General features: G+C 44.4%; 1 protein-coding gene across 1 annotated transcript in view; it reads right to left on the bottom strand.

Moving 5' to 3' along the window:
- SAMD12 (sterile alpha motif domain containing 12) overlaps window positions 1-12,653 on the bottom strand; it is a 272,160-nt gene that overhangs the window by 52,800 nt on the left and 206,707 nt on the right. Inside the window, exon 4 of the mRNA XM_075550542.1 lies at window positions 7,986-8,085. Coding sequence (XP_075406657.1) covers window positions 7,986-8,085 — 100 coding nt within the window. The remainder of the gene's footprint in view (window positions 1-7,985; window positions 8,086-12,653) is intronic.

Here is a 12,653-nt window from a genome sequence, read left to right as displayed (position 1 = left end):
TTTTGATGCCTGATACCTGACACCTGATACCCATCGAAACCTCATGATCATACTGGCTGGTGTGTTTCTTCCATGTGGAATTTTTTGCTTCTCAGATATATGGACCCTTGTTTATCTTCAAGCCTTTAAGACCCCAGACACTATATCTTCTGATAGCCAGGCACCATTAGCTTTCTTCACCATATTTGCTTATGCATCCAATTTGTCTTCTGTGATCCTGTCAGGAACGCAAGCATCATAGGATGCCAGGTTATTAGAACAAAGTGTTCTTGCATTGAGGGAGTACTTGAGTAAAGGCCCAATGTCATCTGCTACTTAAATGCTAAACCTATAAGTATATGCACATAGATCTATTTCCCTATCATTGTATATAAATATATTTACATATGTACATGCCTGTCTGTATTTAGACCTCTATAAATGCCCTTTGCCTCCTAGTTCTTTCCTCTATTTCCTTTTACTTTCCTCTTGTCCCACTATCACGTTCAGCATTCATTCAGGTTTTAGTAATTCCTCTCGGTTACGTTTTCCTTGATCAAGCCCTACCAGGCATCCTACGCCTTCTCACCATTGATTTTAGATCACTTGTTGTTCCCTTGTCTCTGGGTTTGTTGGTACCACTCTTCCTTACCCCTGTCTCCCCCTTTCCTGTGTCCCCCTGGAACCAATGGTTTCTTGTTTTCTCCTCCAGATTTTTTATCCCACCGATCTTATCTAGATAGACATGCAAAATAATAATAAGCACAAAAACAGAACAAAGCAAAAGAAAACAAAAACCTAAACAGAACAACCAAAAAACTCAACAATAAAAAAGAAAAGTCTATAAATTGTTCTAGGTCTGTTTGTTGACCTTTATGAATGTTTTCTGGTCAAGTCTGATGAGGTGCCATGCCCTGGCCCCAAAGTCTATTTTTGGTAATCCTCGGGGACTTCATTGCTTTGCTACCCTTGCTGCTCTGTCGCACACCCTCAGTGTTTCTCCCCAGTGTAGGGTCAGATCGGGTACAATTCCTGCACAGTGTCTCCAGTGTTGTTCCCTATAGTGCTTTGGGTCAATGAGGGGTATTGTGTTGAGACTACCTATTTATAGGAGCAGAGAGCTCCACCTTTCTCTTGAGGAGCAGCTGTAGGTTTCAAACTGCTGACCTTTTAGTTAATAATCCAAAGCACAACCACTACACCATCAGGACTCAAGAGGGGTTTTATTAAAAAAAAGGAGGGGATGCTGCTGGAAACTTAGCCTATGGGGATACTCATCCCCTAATGGCAGGCACTTTGCAATACAGATATCAAATGACACTCGAGGTTGAATTAGAATTACGGAACCGTTCAGGCAAAAGAAAGATGCAACCAAACACAAAGATACAGAAAAATGCAAGATGATAATCAGAGGCAAAAGTGATGCAGACAGGAGGCTGTGTGGTGGAGGCACCTGACGCTAGCCATGGCTCTCCTTCATTCAGCCCTCCTGCAAGCTGCTAAGCAGGGGTCTCCCAGGTGCATCACAGAGGCGCATCATGCAATTCTTCCTCTTCTTTTGACCCTTGTTAACTACCCACCATATTGGGCCCTACAGGGAACGCAAGCCATCATCCCAGACTTAGCAAACAACAGCAGACAGACCGGGCTGGGGTGCTGTTCAGAAAATTCAGCCGCGACCAGAATGGGGTTTTGAGAACACTTAGTGACACCTCCCCAAAGTCTGAAAATGACAAAGCGGACTTCCCTGTACTCAGCAGCAGCAGCAGCAGCAGCAACACGGGCACACTTCGGGGTGCTCTCTCTCTGAAGAAGCTGCTCTGGTAAAGGAGGGAGGTGCACAAACAGGCCCTAGCTGAGCAAAAGGAACTGTGCATATTCATCTCTTTTACAGGAGACCACTGGGAAACAGGGCAAATCAATACCGACCACTCCCAGGGATGACTCTGAGGGTAACTCCTTATTCACATCGGCAGTGGATACACCGAGCAGACTCCATGGAAACCCTTTACACCTTCAAACTAGCTTTGAAAAAATGGTCTCGATGCTGGGGCGCTCTGAGTGCTTCATCCATGGAAATATGTCTTTAGAGTTGGCGGGCTAAGGGGCCCTTGGCAGATGGAGGATTTGAAGCCGAACGAGGTGAGGCGACTTCAGCAACCACTGCAGGAAGAATGCCCGGCACAGCCAGGGGGTGATTTCACTTCAAACCTGGAAAGATTCTTAACTGTGCATGAAGAGAATCGGAAAGTTGCTGGCGAGCGTGCACCTGTCCCCAGTAGAGCCGCCTCATCAGCATTCCATTCCACGCCAGGCCTCAGAATGGCAAGCCAGGAATCTCGCAAGCATGGGAAAATAGACAAATGTCTTTCCTTCGAGCCTAATCTGATGATTTAAATCTATAAATCCTAATGCCTCTCAGGTGTTCCAACCGTCTTATTCCTTTTGAAAGGAGCTTCTGCAGCAAGTTAAACACTAGTAGCTTCTCGTCTGATTAAACACATCTCCCACAAAATAGCAGGTGCCTTCTGGACACAATGAGTGTGTCAGAAACCCAAACAGGAAATTTGGAAAAGGCTTTGAAGGGCGAGGGTGGGGAGGGGGACAGAGGCATAGCTAGAATTTGGAAAAAGTGGGGAAATTGGTTTTGAATTTACTGCTCTTCCAGGGAAAGCAGAAGCAGCAAAGGTAATATGGCAGAATGGTTTGATGAAATAGTTTTTTTTTTGGTTGTTGTTGTTTGCTTTTACAAACCCTAAACTGCCCATGTTTCTATTTAAAGTTAAAATCATGCCTGCTGTACAGATGTAGAACTGGGCACATGTTTAAGATGTGATGAAATGCATCAGTGAGGAGCCCGGTGGACACATGAAGCGAGCTCAAGAAGAATCAAACAGCAAATGATGCCATCTCACGGCAAAGAAGAACAGCACCAGCTTGTCTTCCCCATGATGGTGGTGGGAGGACAAGTGACCCTCTGGACCCTCTGGAATTTTCCTGCTTGTGGCTGTGAGCTGCCTTTGCTCCCAGACGGTTGATGACGCCAAGCACGACAGAAGGGGATGCTGCCAGGCTGCTCCAACACCCTCCGCAGGAGAGGCTACAGATCAGCCTCTGGTGCTCCCTAGAGTGTTCATTGCCTGATTGCTGGAAAGCCAGGTCTTTCTTCCCACTCGACGGCCTAGAAACTCCTTTGGAACCTGTTCAGCATCACAGCAACATGTGAGCCTTCGGGTTTGCATTTGGGGTACAACGACCCAAGACTGAAACCTAGTCTCCCCGTGGAGACTGTGTGTCTGTTAACACGTATTTCCTATTGATATCAATTGTACATAGCGTAGGTACAAACGGCTCCTTTTGAATCCGATAACACCGAAGGCTGCGATGTAGACATGCAGAGGTTTTTTTGTTTTGTTTTTTAGCAGCAAAAATCCTTTCCTACATAGATCACCGACTCTCTTGTTTGCTGCTGTATTCTCAAAATGTGCTGCCTGGTAGATGCTCCATAAATATTTCCTAAGCAGATAAGTATGTGTTCACTGTGTCTCAGGCACTGAGCATTGTATCTGTGTATCATTCATTTAAGCTTTCCAGTAACCCTGTTGGGTAAATATGATTTTCATTTTATTGACCGGAAGCTAAGGTTGGAGGTATGTATTTTTGTGGCATTCTACAGCCATGGCATGTTGAAACTTGGGGATGGAGGAGGACAAGGGAGGGTGTGACCCAGGGCTGTGTCTTTGTTCTCATTGTTCCTGTTTATTATATGATCTTTTTATTTCCCATCGTGGTTCCATCAGCCTCTAAGTCAAGGGACAATTTTTATCAACAAAAATATTGAAGAGCCTTGTATAAAAATAGAAGCAAATTGAACAGCGGCAGTCAGACGACCAATGTGCAATAAGAAACATGACACAGTCTTCAGCACAGCCTGGCCAATTAGCACAGGAGAGGTACAAGCCCAGATAAAAAAAATACATCACTTTTTATGGAAATGCTCATTTCCCAATGTAAAGGGGAGCAAAGAAAGATGCATCTAACCCTGATTCTGTGCGCACTCTTTGTTTTCACAAACATCAATCAGGACAGTGCTTGGGAAACCGGCTGCTACTCACAGTCACCGAATGCTTCCTATGTCTTTGAATTACCTACAAAATAGATACTGCTATTGTTTTACCATCCGTTTGCAAGTGGAGAAGTTGACATGTACCAAGTGACCGCTGTAATAGAGCATAACTCCAGTTCCAGCTATGAGTTTCAACAAAACACTCATAGCCACTAACTTGTCCTCTCTCTAAGTCACTCTGCTGTCTGCACAGCCTGCAGAGGTTTGCTCTGTAATTACTGGCCTGGGGTTTTTACAAACCTCATTGCCCTGTTTATTTCAGTATCCAAGGGCAGTAAGATGCCCACAGTCTGCAGCATGACACAGCTGGTAAGTGCAGGCTGGCTATTTGCAAGCTGTTTGGCATTTGTGAATATTTGAGCCTTTTACAGTCCACCCCTACAGAAGCAAGGGTCAGAAAGTAGGAGAGGAGGGTGGTCCTTTGAAGCCTCAAATAGGTGAAAATCAAAAAGATGCGGACACAGGGGGTGATTGATGTCTTCTAACATAAAATGACAATGATACATCTAAGGTGAACCAGAGACACGTATAAACCATCATACATGAGTAGATTTTAGGTTTCCACTTAATTCTAATCTCAATCTACGAACAATTCATTCTTATGACATGGCCCTGACGGATGCCTGCCCTCACGAAGAGGTCACTGAAGATATGTGTGGTACACCATAGTGTGCTGAAGAAACTGCAGTGCCTCTGTCTCAGGAATAATAGGTTCTAGTGTCTTAAAGGCCTGTTTTCCAGCAAGCAGCTGTCCAAGTGAGGCGTCAACTAAATCCATACGGAGGACGCATACTAGCCTGTGTCATCCCAGGATTGTAAACATCATAATCCAAATCTAAAGGGGGGAACAGTATCAGAGCTTAAATTGTGAACTCCTTATATACAGAAGGCTACGGACGACAGCAGAAGCCCCAATCTACTACAGGGTCCACACGTGGATAAGCCTCTGGCGAATTCCCTCCAACCGCAGGAGATTCAGGTGCACACAATTATGTCAAAAGGTAATATCTTATCATTTGATCTTGCATTTGATCCATTTAAAGCTGCTTCAGTTAAATAAAAAAAAAGGTTAAGGGGAAATACAAGTGGAGTAAGCGCCTGGTTAGACCCCTCTCACTTTGGGCCAGGGATGGGAATAGCTCTACTCTCATGCAGAGTGTACAGAAAAGTGGATTGTTGAAGAAGCAATTAGGTTAAAATTTGTAGCACTCTAGCAGTTGATTTCCCTTATGATCTATTTAAATTTATTCTAGTTTTTAAATATTTTATGCTCTCTTTTCAATTAAGGATTTTAATTTGTTTTACTTTGTTATTGTTAGTTTGAAAAAAAATGTTTTCCCAGATATGAAATCCAGGATAGGAAAATTTACAGAGACAGTAATGGGAGTAATGGTTCCTTGTGGATATGGAAGGAGGGACTGGGGGAAATGGGAAGCTAATAGTAAGTAATACAAAAATGAAGAAGATGCTCTAAAATTGATTGTGGTGATGCTTGTACAACTCTTCTTGATGTGATGGGACTATTGAATTGTAAGCTATGTGATTATATGCCAACAAAAGTATAAAGCAACAAAAAAGACACGGACAAACTTTTAACTTGGATCCTTTTCTTGATTCCCTAAATCCATAAAGAAGCCCCGGGTTTCTTTTCTTACCAGAAAAGAGGTTTCCCTTAGAATGAATGAGGAGAATGGGTTCTAACTCTTCGTTGAGCCACCATGGCAAAGAGCCCAATGCTGGCATTTGGAAAGCTTCAATAGATGGAGCTTTTAAATAAAAACACGCGTGTTTCTATAGAATCCTCATGACAACTCTGTGAGATGAGGAAAGGAGGCTAAGAATCATTCCAGGTAAAACACTTTGCTCACGATAGCAAGAAGGTTGGGATTTCCCAGAGGTTAGTAAGAGAGCAAGAGGGCCATCCAACGCAAGGTGAGCGCTGTTTGAGACACAGGCCTCATTCCCTTGTGCCACACAGCCAAGCACCGTGGGAAGCGGTTCCATTCATTGCAGAAGCACAGGAGCACGGGGTCTGTTTGTGAGGTGTGTAGTACTCAGCCGACTCAAACTACAAATGCAGACCCCTCCTTCAGGAGTACCTCTGCACCCTTGCCCTAAATAAAAAGGCAACGCTTCTTTCTCATGAGATCACAGGAGAGGCGTTGCCTCTACTATGGCTCAGACATCAAGAACCTGTAAGTGACCACTATCTGATGAAGGCACAGGTTCTGACTGATGGATTACCTGTAGGGGTCGAAAATGAACCCTCTGTGGGTTTTTCTTATGTTATCAATGGAGAGACAAAGAAATGGAATCCAGACACGTAGGGGCTAAAATAAGCATGGACACATGTTAATCAGCCTTTTAGGAATTCCACACCAAATGGTCAAGATGCCAAGTCAGGGAGTGGGAGACGTGCCTACAGCACCATTTTTCACACTGAGGTTAGGAAGACAGATTCCTTTCCCTCATTTGTTAGCTCAGCATGAGTCACGCTGGGCATGTTCCTTGTATATTTAGACATCATAAGTGTCAACTGGACTCTCCGACAATCAGTTCAGCATTTTTAAACTTTATTGAGTGCTAGCACCCTGCTCTCAAATCACATTTTCTATTGGATTCAAACAGATAAAACAGACATAAAAGGACCTGCATGGGGTGAAGCACCCACCTTGGACCCGACCCACTTTTGCCTCCCAGACAGCTGCTAGCACATCCCAGAGTTTCATGGGACACACTTTGAAAACCACCAATTAAGTCCTGATTTTGGGAGTCAAGGGATTTGCCCCAGTACTCACGGAAAGAAATACTTGATGCTTGTGGGCCCCTTTTCCAAAGTAACAGCAGGGATGGACAAACAATAAGATTGTTCCCCTCTCATCAAAAGACCAAGACAGAAAGTATGAACTTGGAACGTCTCCATGTCTAGGAGCCCGGGGTACCGAGCTCCTCAAGGACATAGCCCTTCCTCACCCAGCCTGGGGATTTCTCAGAAGAAGAAGGGTATTCGACTAGAATCAGGGCTCTGCACCTTTGGGTTGCCCCTGGAGCTACACGGTTCTGGTGCCCAACACGAGCTCTTGGGTTCTTTCTGAGCAGGGACTGCGAAAGAGGAGGGAAAGGAGAAGAATGGCCATGCACAAGCAGACTCGCAAGGGCAGGAGGAGAGAGACTTCTGGAAAAGACCCCGTAGTTGTTGGGCTCCCTAAGTGGGCATATGCCCTTTACCTTGACCATCCCGCCCCCTAACTCAGAGGCATGCACCGAAGGGTCTGTAACAGTTCATTACATTGTCATATTTTATGCTTCCCGGTACTTTTTGACCTTCACAATACAATGCTCAAATACTCTTGACCTAACTCAAGTTTGAATTTATGCCCTGAAGGTTTTCATGTCCAGGGAAGTGAGTTCGTGTTATTATATTTCACTTTAGGATAATGAGGCATCCAAGTAATTCTATTCTCCTATTTAGAAAACTCTTTTCTAAAATCCCAGCTCCATTATGAAGATCCACTGTGTTGCTCCTGTAACCAAGTTAATTTGAAAGACTTCCTGCCCTCCTCATCTCCTGGATTGGCTGTTCTTATTTTCTTGAGGATTCCCCAAACCCTTATCCCGATTCCCGGACACTTTTATATCAGACACGCACTCTCCAGAGTCCTCTACGATGACCACTTGCGCTCATTAAGAAGCTAGGCTCACGCAGGTCTGGAATATGTCACCACTTTAAAGTAAACCCGTGCCAGAAAAGTCCAGCCAGACAATGTTGCTTCATTAGAAGGGTGTGGGAAGGGCCATCGGGATGGGCGAGGGACGAGAAAGGAAATAGTTTGGATACTGCATACTTTACCAGTTATGTCATGCTGTTTGAATGACTCACTGTAGATTTGATACTGATTCGGACAGTGTTTCTTCAGCCACTTGCAGACATCCTGCTGGGTCCACAGTGCCACTGGTTTGGACAGCTTCACCGTCGCAGACTGCAAATAAAGAGGCAAAGGAGGTCTTGTTAATACCAGCGCTATGCCTGGAAAGGCACGGCTGCCCACAGGCCTTGTTGTGATTGTGAGGTGCTGTGCTATGTACAACAGCATGAACCCCTGCCTGTTCTATGCCGTTCCCCAAATCTTTACGTCCTTTGACCCCGTTATTCCAGCCACCGCATGAGTCCACCTGGATAAGCGTTTTGCTCTTTTTGACTGTCCCCTGCTTTACCGAGCACAATATCCGTCTCCAAGAACTGGTCCCTCCTGGTCACATGTCCACAGTCTCACCTTCCTCACTTCGATGGAGCACTCTAGCTGATTTTGTCCAAGGCACACTGGTTCGTTCCTTCGGCAGTCCATGGCGCCTTCCACATTCTTTGCCAACAACATGCCGCCAGTGCATGGCTCTTCCGTGGCCGCCCTCCCTTATGCATGTCCCAGCCTCTGTGCATGTGAGGGTATCGGTGCATCGAGGTGTCACTTAGTCCTCAAGATCACATCTTTGCTTTTTTTTCTTTTTACAATCATTTTATCGGGGGCTCGTACAACTCTTATCACAATCCATCCATCCATCCATCCATCGGGTCAAGCACATTTGTACAGTTGTTGCCATCATCATTCTCAAAACATTTGCTTTCTATTTGAGCCCTTGGTATCAGCTCTTCATTTTTTCCCCTCCCTTCCTGCTCCCCCCTCGCTCATGAACCCTTGATAATTTATAAATTATTATTATTTTGTCATATCTTACACACTCCCTTCACCCACTTTTCTGTTGTCCGGCCCCCAGGGAGGAGGTTACATGTAGATCCTTGTAATCGGTTCCCCCTTTCCACCCCACCCTCTTGGTATCACCCCTCTCAGCTGATGCTTCCATGGGCATCGATTATGGCTCCAGATAAAATGAAGCAACTGATAACTTAATGCTTTTCTCCATTCATCACAATGTTCCTTATTGACCCTGTTATGAGGATAATTAAAGGCTGTAATCTGTGATCTTTATCAATAAGCGCTTCATTTCTTGTTCATTTTCAATGAACCAAAGTTGTGTCACATGCATATAACAAGTCATTAAAAGTCTTTCTGCAATCCTCATGCCCTGCTGCTCTTCATTTAATAGAGTTCCCTGAATTACTTGCTCAGCTTACAGACTGACTAAGTGCGGTACAACTCATTTAATAGAGTTCCCTGGATTACTTGCTCAGCTTACAGACTAAGTGCGGTACAATTCATTTAATAGAGTTCCCTGGATTACTTGCTCAGCTTACAGACTGACTACGTGCGGTACAAGGATGCAACCTTACCGCACACCTTAGCTCATTTAAAACCATGCAGTAAGGGGCCCCTTGTTCTATCTGAACTACCTCTTGTTCTATGGACAGGTTCCTCATGAGCACAGCGAAATGTTCTGGAATTCCCATTCTTCACAATGGTAACCATTGTTTGTTTCCATCCACACAGTTGAATGCTTTTGCCTAATCAGTAAAACACAGGTAAACCGTTCTCTGGTATTTTCTGCTCCCATCCAAGATCCATCGTCAGGGACTTCTTCCTAGTCTGGCTGCTCCGTTGAAACCTGCACAACACAGGTGACTGCCAGTATAAGCAAGAAATACCAGTGGCTTAGAGTCCAGCATCACTCAACACGGAAACCACACAGATGCAACAGGGATGGGTTGTTAAAAGTCTTGGAGTTTGTTCAAGGCTACAGGCTGGCATCCCTGAAGATAATTAACTAGCCCTGGCCCTCCTCCTCATCCCTGGGGATCATCTCCATGCCCCTGCTGACCAGAATGAGAAAAAAGTGTAGGTGGAGAAGGCCATGACAATCACGCCTATTTTTGAGCTCCCATCTCTAATTAGAAAAGAAAAAAAACAATAACCCTCTGAAATTCTATTTTTTTGGTGAATGCTTTTACATGACAATGGGATTGTTAACCAATTAATTATGCATTAGGGGTGAGATTGCTGCCCTGCTTGACCTTTCTCCATTTTTCAAGAAGGTGTCCACCATATCTGGGGCCCCCTGACATCTCTAGGGTGTAGTACAGCACTGGCCTCAGCAGGTGCTGGTGACTGTTTTAGGGATGAAGGTTCAGACTGACATGCCAGCATGCTGAGAAGAGCCGGTTGCCTCGGGGCCTTGGGATGGAGACTGGCTCTGTACATATTAGACTGGTCAGGAGCATTAGTCACAGCATAGTCAGGAAGCGAACAGTCATTTCAGCTGGTGTGTGGGGAAGAGTAATAGGATAATGGCAAGGGTAGGCTTTGTACTTGAATTTCTGGGTGGTGCAGATTCAGACGCTAACCACAAGGCTGGAGATGGACTGCTCAGAGGAATCTTGGGATCTATTTCTAAAAAATCAGTCATTGAAAATTCTATGGAGCAAGTTTCTACTCTGCCACCTACAGGTTTACCAGGAATTGGAGTTGACTCCGTTGCTACAGGAAAGGCTTTCTGTACAAGTCACCAACACAAGCCTTTATTGTTGACTGGATCTCTCAGACAGATGTTTAACCTACAACTCAAACCATGGCCACGCATTGCATTTGGATTTAAAAAAACCCTAGGACAGGCGTCCTCAAACTACAGCCCGTGGGCCACATGCGGCGCGCTGAGGACATTTATCCGGCCTGCTGGGTGTTTTTGCCCCGTTTGTTTTTTTTACTTCAAAATAAGATATGTGCAGTGTGCATAGGAATTTGTTCATAGTTGTTTTTTTGTTTGTTAAACTATAGTCTGGCCCTCCAACGAGTCTGAGGGACAGTGAACTGGCCCCCTGTTTACAAAATTTGAGGACCCCTGGACTAGGGTTTCCAAGGCTGTAAATCCTTCAGAAGCACACAGCCTTAGCTTTCCCCACTTTGAGGAGTAGCTGGGGGTTTTAGACCTTCTCATTTATGGTTAGCAGACCAATTCCTAATCCACAACACAACAGGCATGTGGAGGAGTAGACTTTGACAAATGCTAGGTTATAAATACATTGATTGATAAATAAACATCAGCTCTATACCAGTTGCTTGATGGTCTCCCTTATTCATTTAAGGAATGTGGTTTAAACTCGATGAAAGATAAACAAACAGTATTTCTTGTCATTCTGGGTCAGTGCCTGCCAAAAATGTAGGGTTATAACCTTGCTAGTTCTCTAGAGGATCTTGAGTGGTATACAAGTTAGGCCTTAAATATCACTGACTTTCTTGTTAGAAACAATTCCCGTTTATTTATCTTTCAGTCTCTCAGATGAAGGCAGAGGGGAGTCCCTGTTGGTTGCTTTAACCTCTAGCCTTGCCACATGTCTTTCTGACAAAGGGTGGGGTTGCTGAAGACTCAGAAGCACCCAGAGGAAGCAATATATGAGGGGGTACCCCAAAAACTCTGAAATATTTTTCAAAGCTATGTATTTAATTTTTTTTTTACAAAAGAACCTATCACCTTCATAGTACTCTCCATGACACTTTATACATTTGTCAAATCTGTGATTCCATTCTTGGAAAAAATTTTCAAACTCATTTGGATAGCTGACAGCCCCTCCCTCCTTTTTTTCTTCACCTCACCTATGTCATAAAATCACTGTCCTTTCATGTCCCTCTTCATTTGTAGAAACAAAAGGAAGTTGCATGGACTGAGGTCAGGTGAGTGGGCAAAGGGAGACATGCTGTTTTTTGGCCCAAATTGGTGCACCGAGATGGCTGTGTGAGCAGGTGCCTTGTTATGGTGGCAAAACCAGTCAATGCTGACTTATAGTGACTCATAGTTTCTAAGACTGTAATTGTTTACTGGAGTTGAAACCCAGTCTTTCTCCCATAGGGCTGTTGGTGGTTTCAAACTGCCGACCACAAGAATCGCAGCCAAACTTGTACACACTGTAGCATCAAGAGCTCCCTTTAGTGTAACTAGGTTGTGAACATACCTCAGCAGACCTCTGTATACCTTGGCAGGATTTTGAGAATTTATTCATTTCACCAAGCAAAATGAACCAAACTCACTGCCATCTGGTCAATTCCAATTTAGAGTGACCCTGCAGGACAGAGTCAAATGACCCCTGCAAGTTGCCAAGACTGCAACTCTTTAGGGGAGTAGAAAGCCCCGCCTTTCTCCCACTGATGGGCTAGTGGTTCCAAACTGCTGACCTTCGGGTGAGCAGCCCAACAAATAACAGCTCAGTCATCATGTGATATGATTTCATTCCCACTGGGATGGCTCCAGATAACCCAGCAATTCTTCACCTAGCTATATAAACAAAAGCAGAGACGGGTCCACCTGTGTTCACTACAACACTGTTCACCATCAACACAAGGAGGAAACAACCTAAGTGCCCATTAACAGAAGAACAAAGGGATAAACAAAATGTGGGACATACTTTCAGTGGAATAGGACTCACTCCGTAAGACAAGTGAAGTTTAAACACTTGCTACAGTAGATAAAGCCTGAATATGTTAGGCTAAGTCAAGTAAGTCCACAAGAAAAGATACATATGATCTCACTAATTTAAAATGACAGGAAAAGGCAAATGTACACAGAACAGCATTTATTAGTGGTTATCAGACGTAAGAGAGAGTGG

This window comes from Tenrec ecaudatus, chromosome 5 (assembly GCF_050624435.1).
Source record: "Tenrec ecaudatus isolate mTenEca1 chromosome 5, mTenEca1.hap1, whole genome shotgun sequence".
Classification (NCBI taxonomy): domain Eukaryota; kingdom Metazoa; phylum Chordata; class Mammalia; order Afrosoricida; family Tenrecidae; genus Tenrec; species Tenrec ecaudatus.
Note: the sequence above shows the minus strand (reverse complement) of the source record. Positions and strands in the feature narration are given on the sequence as shown.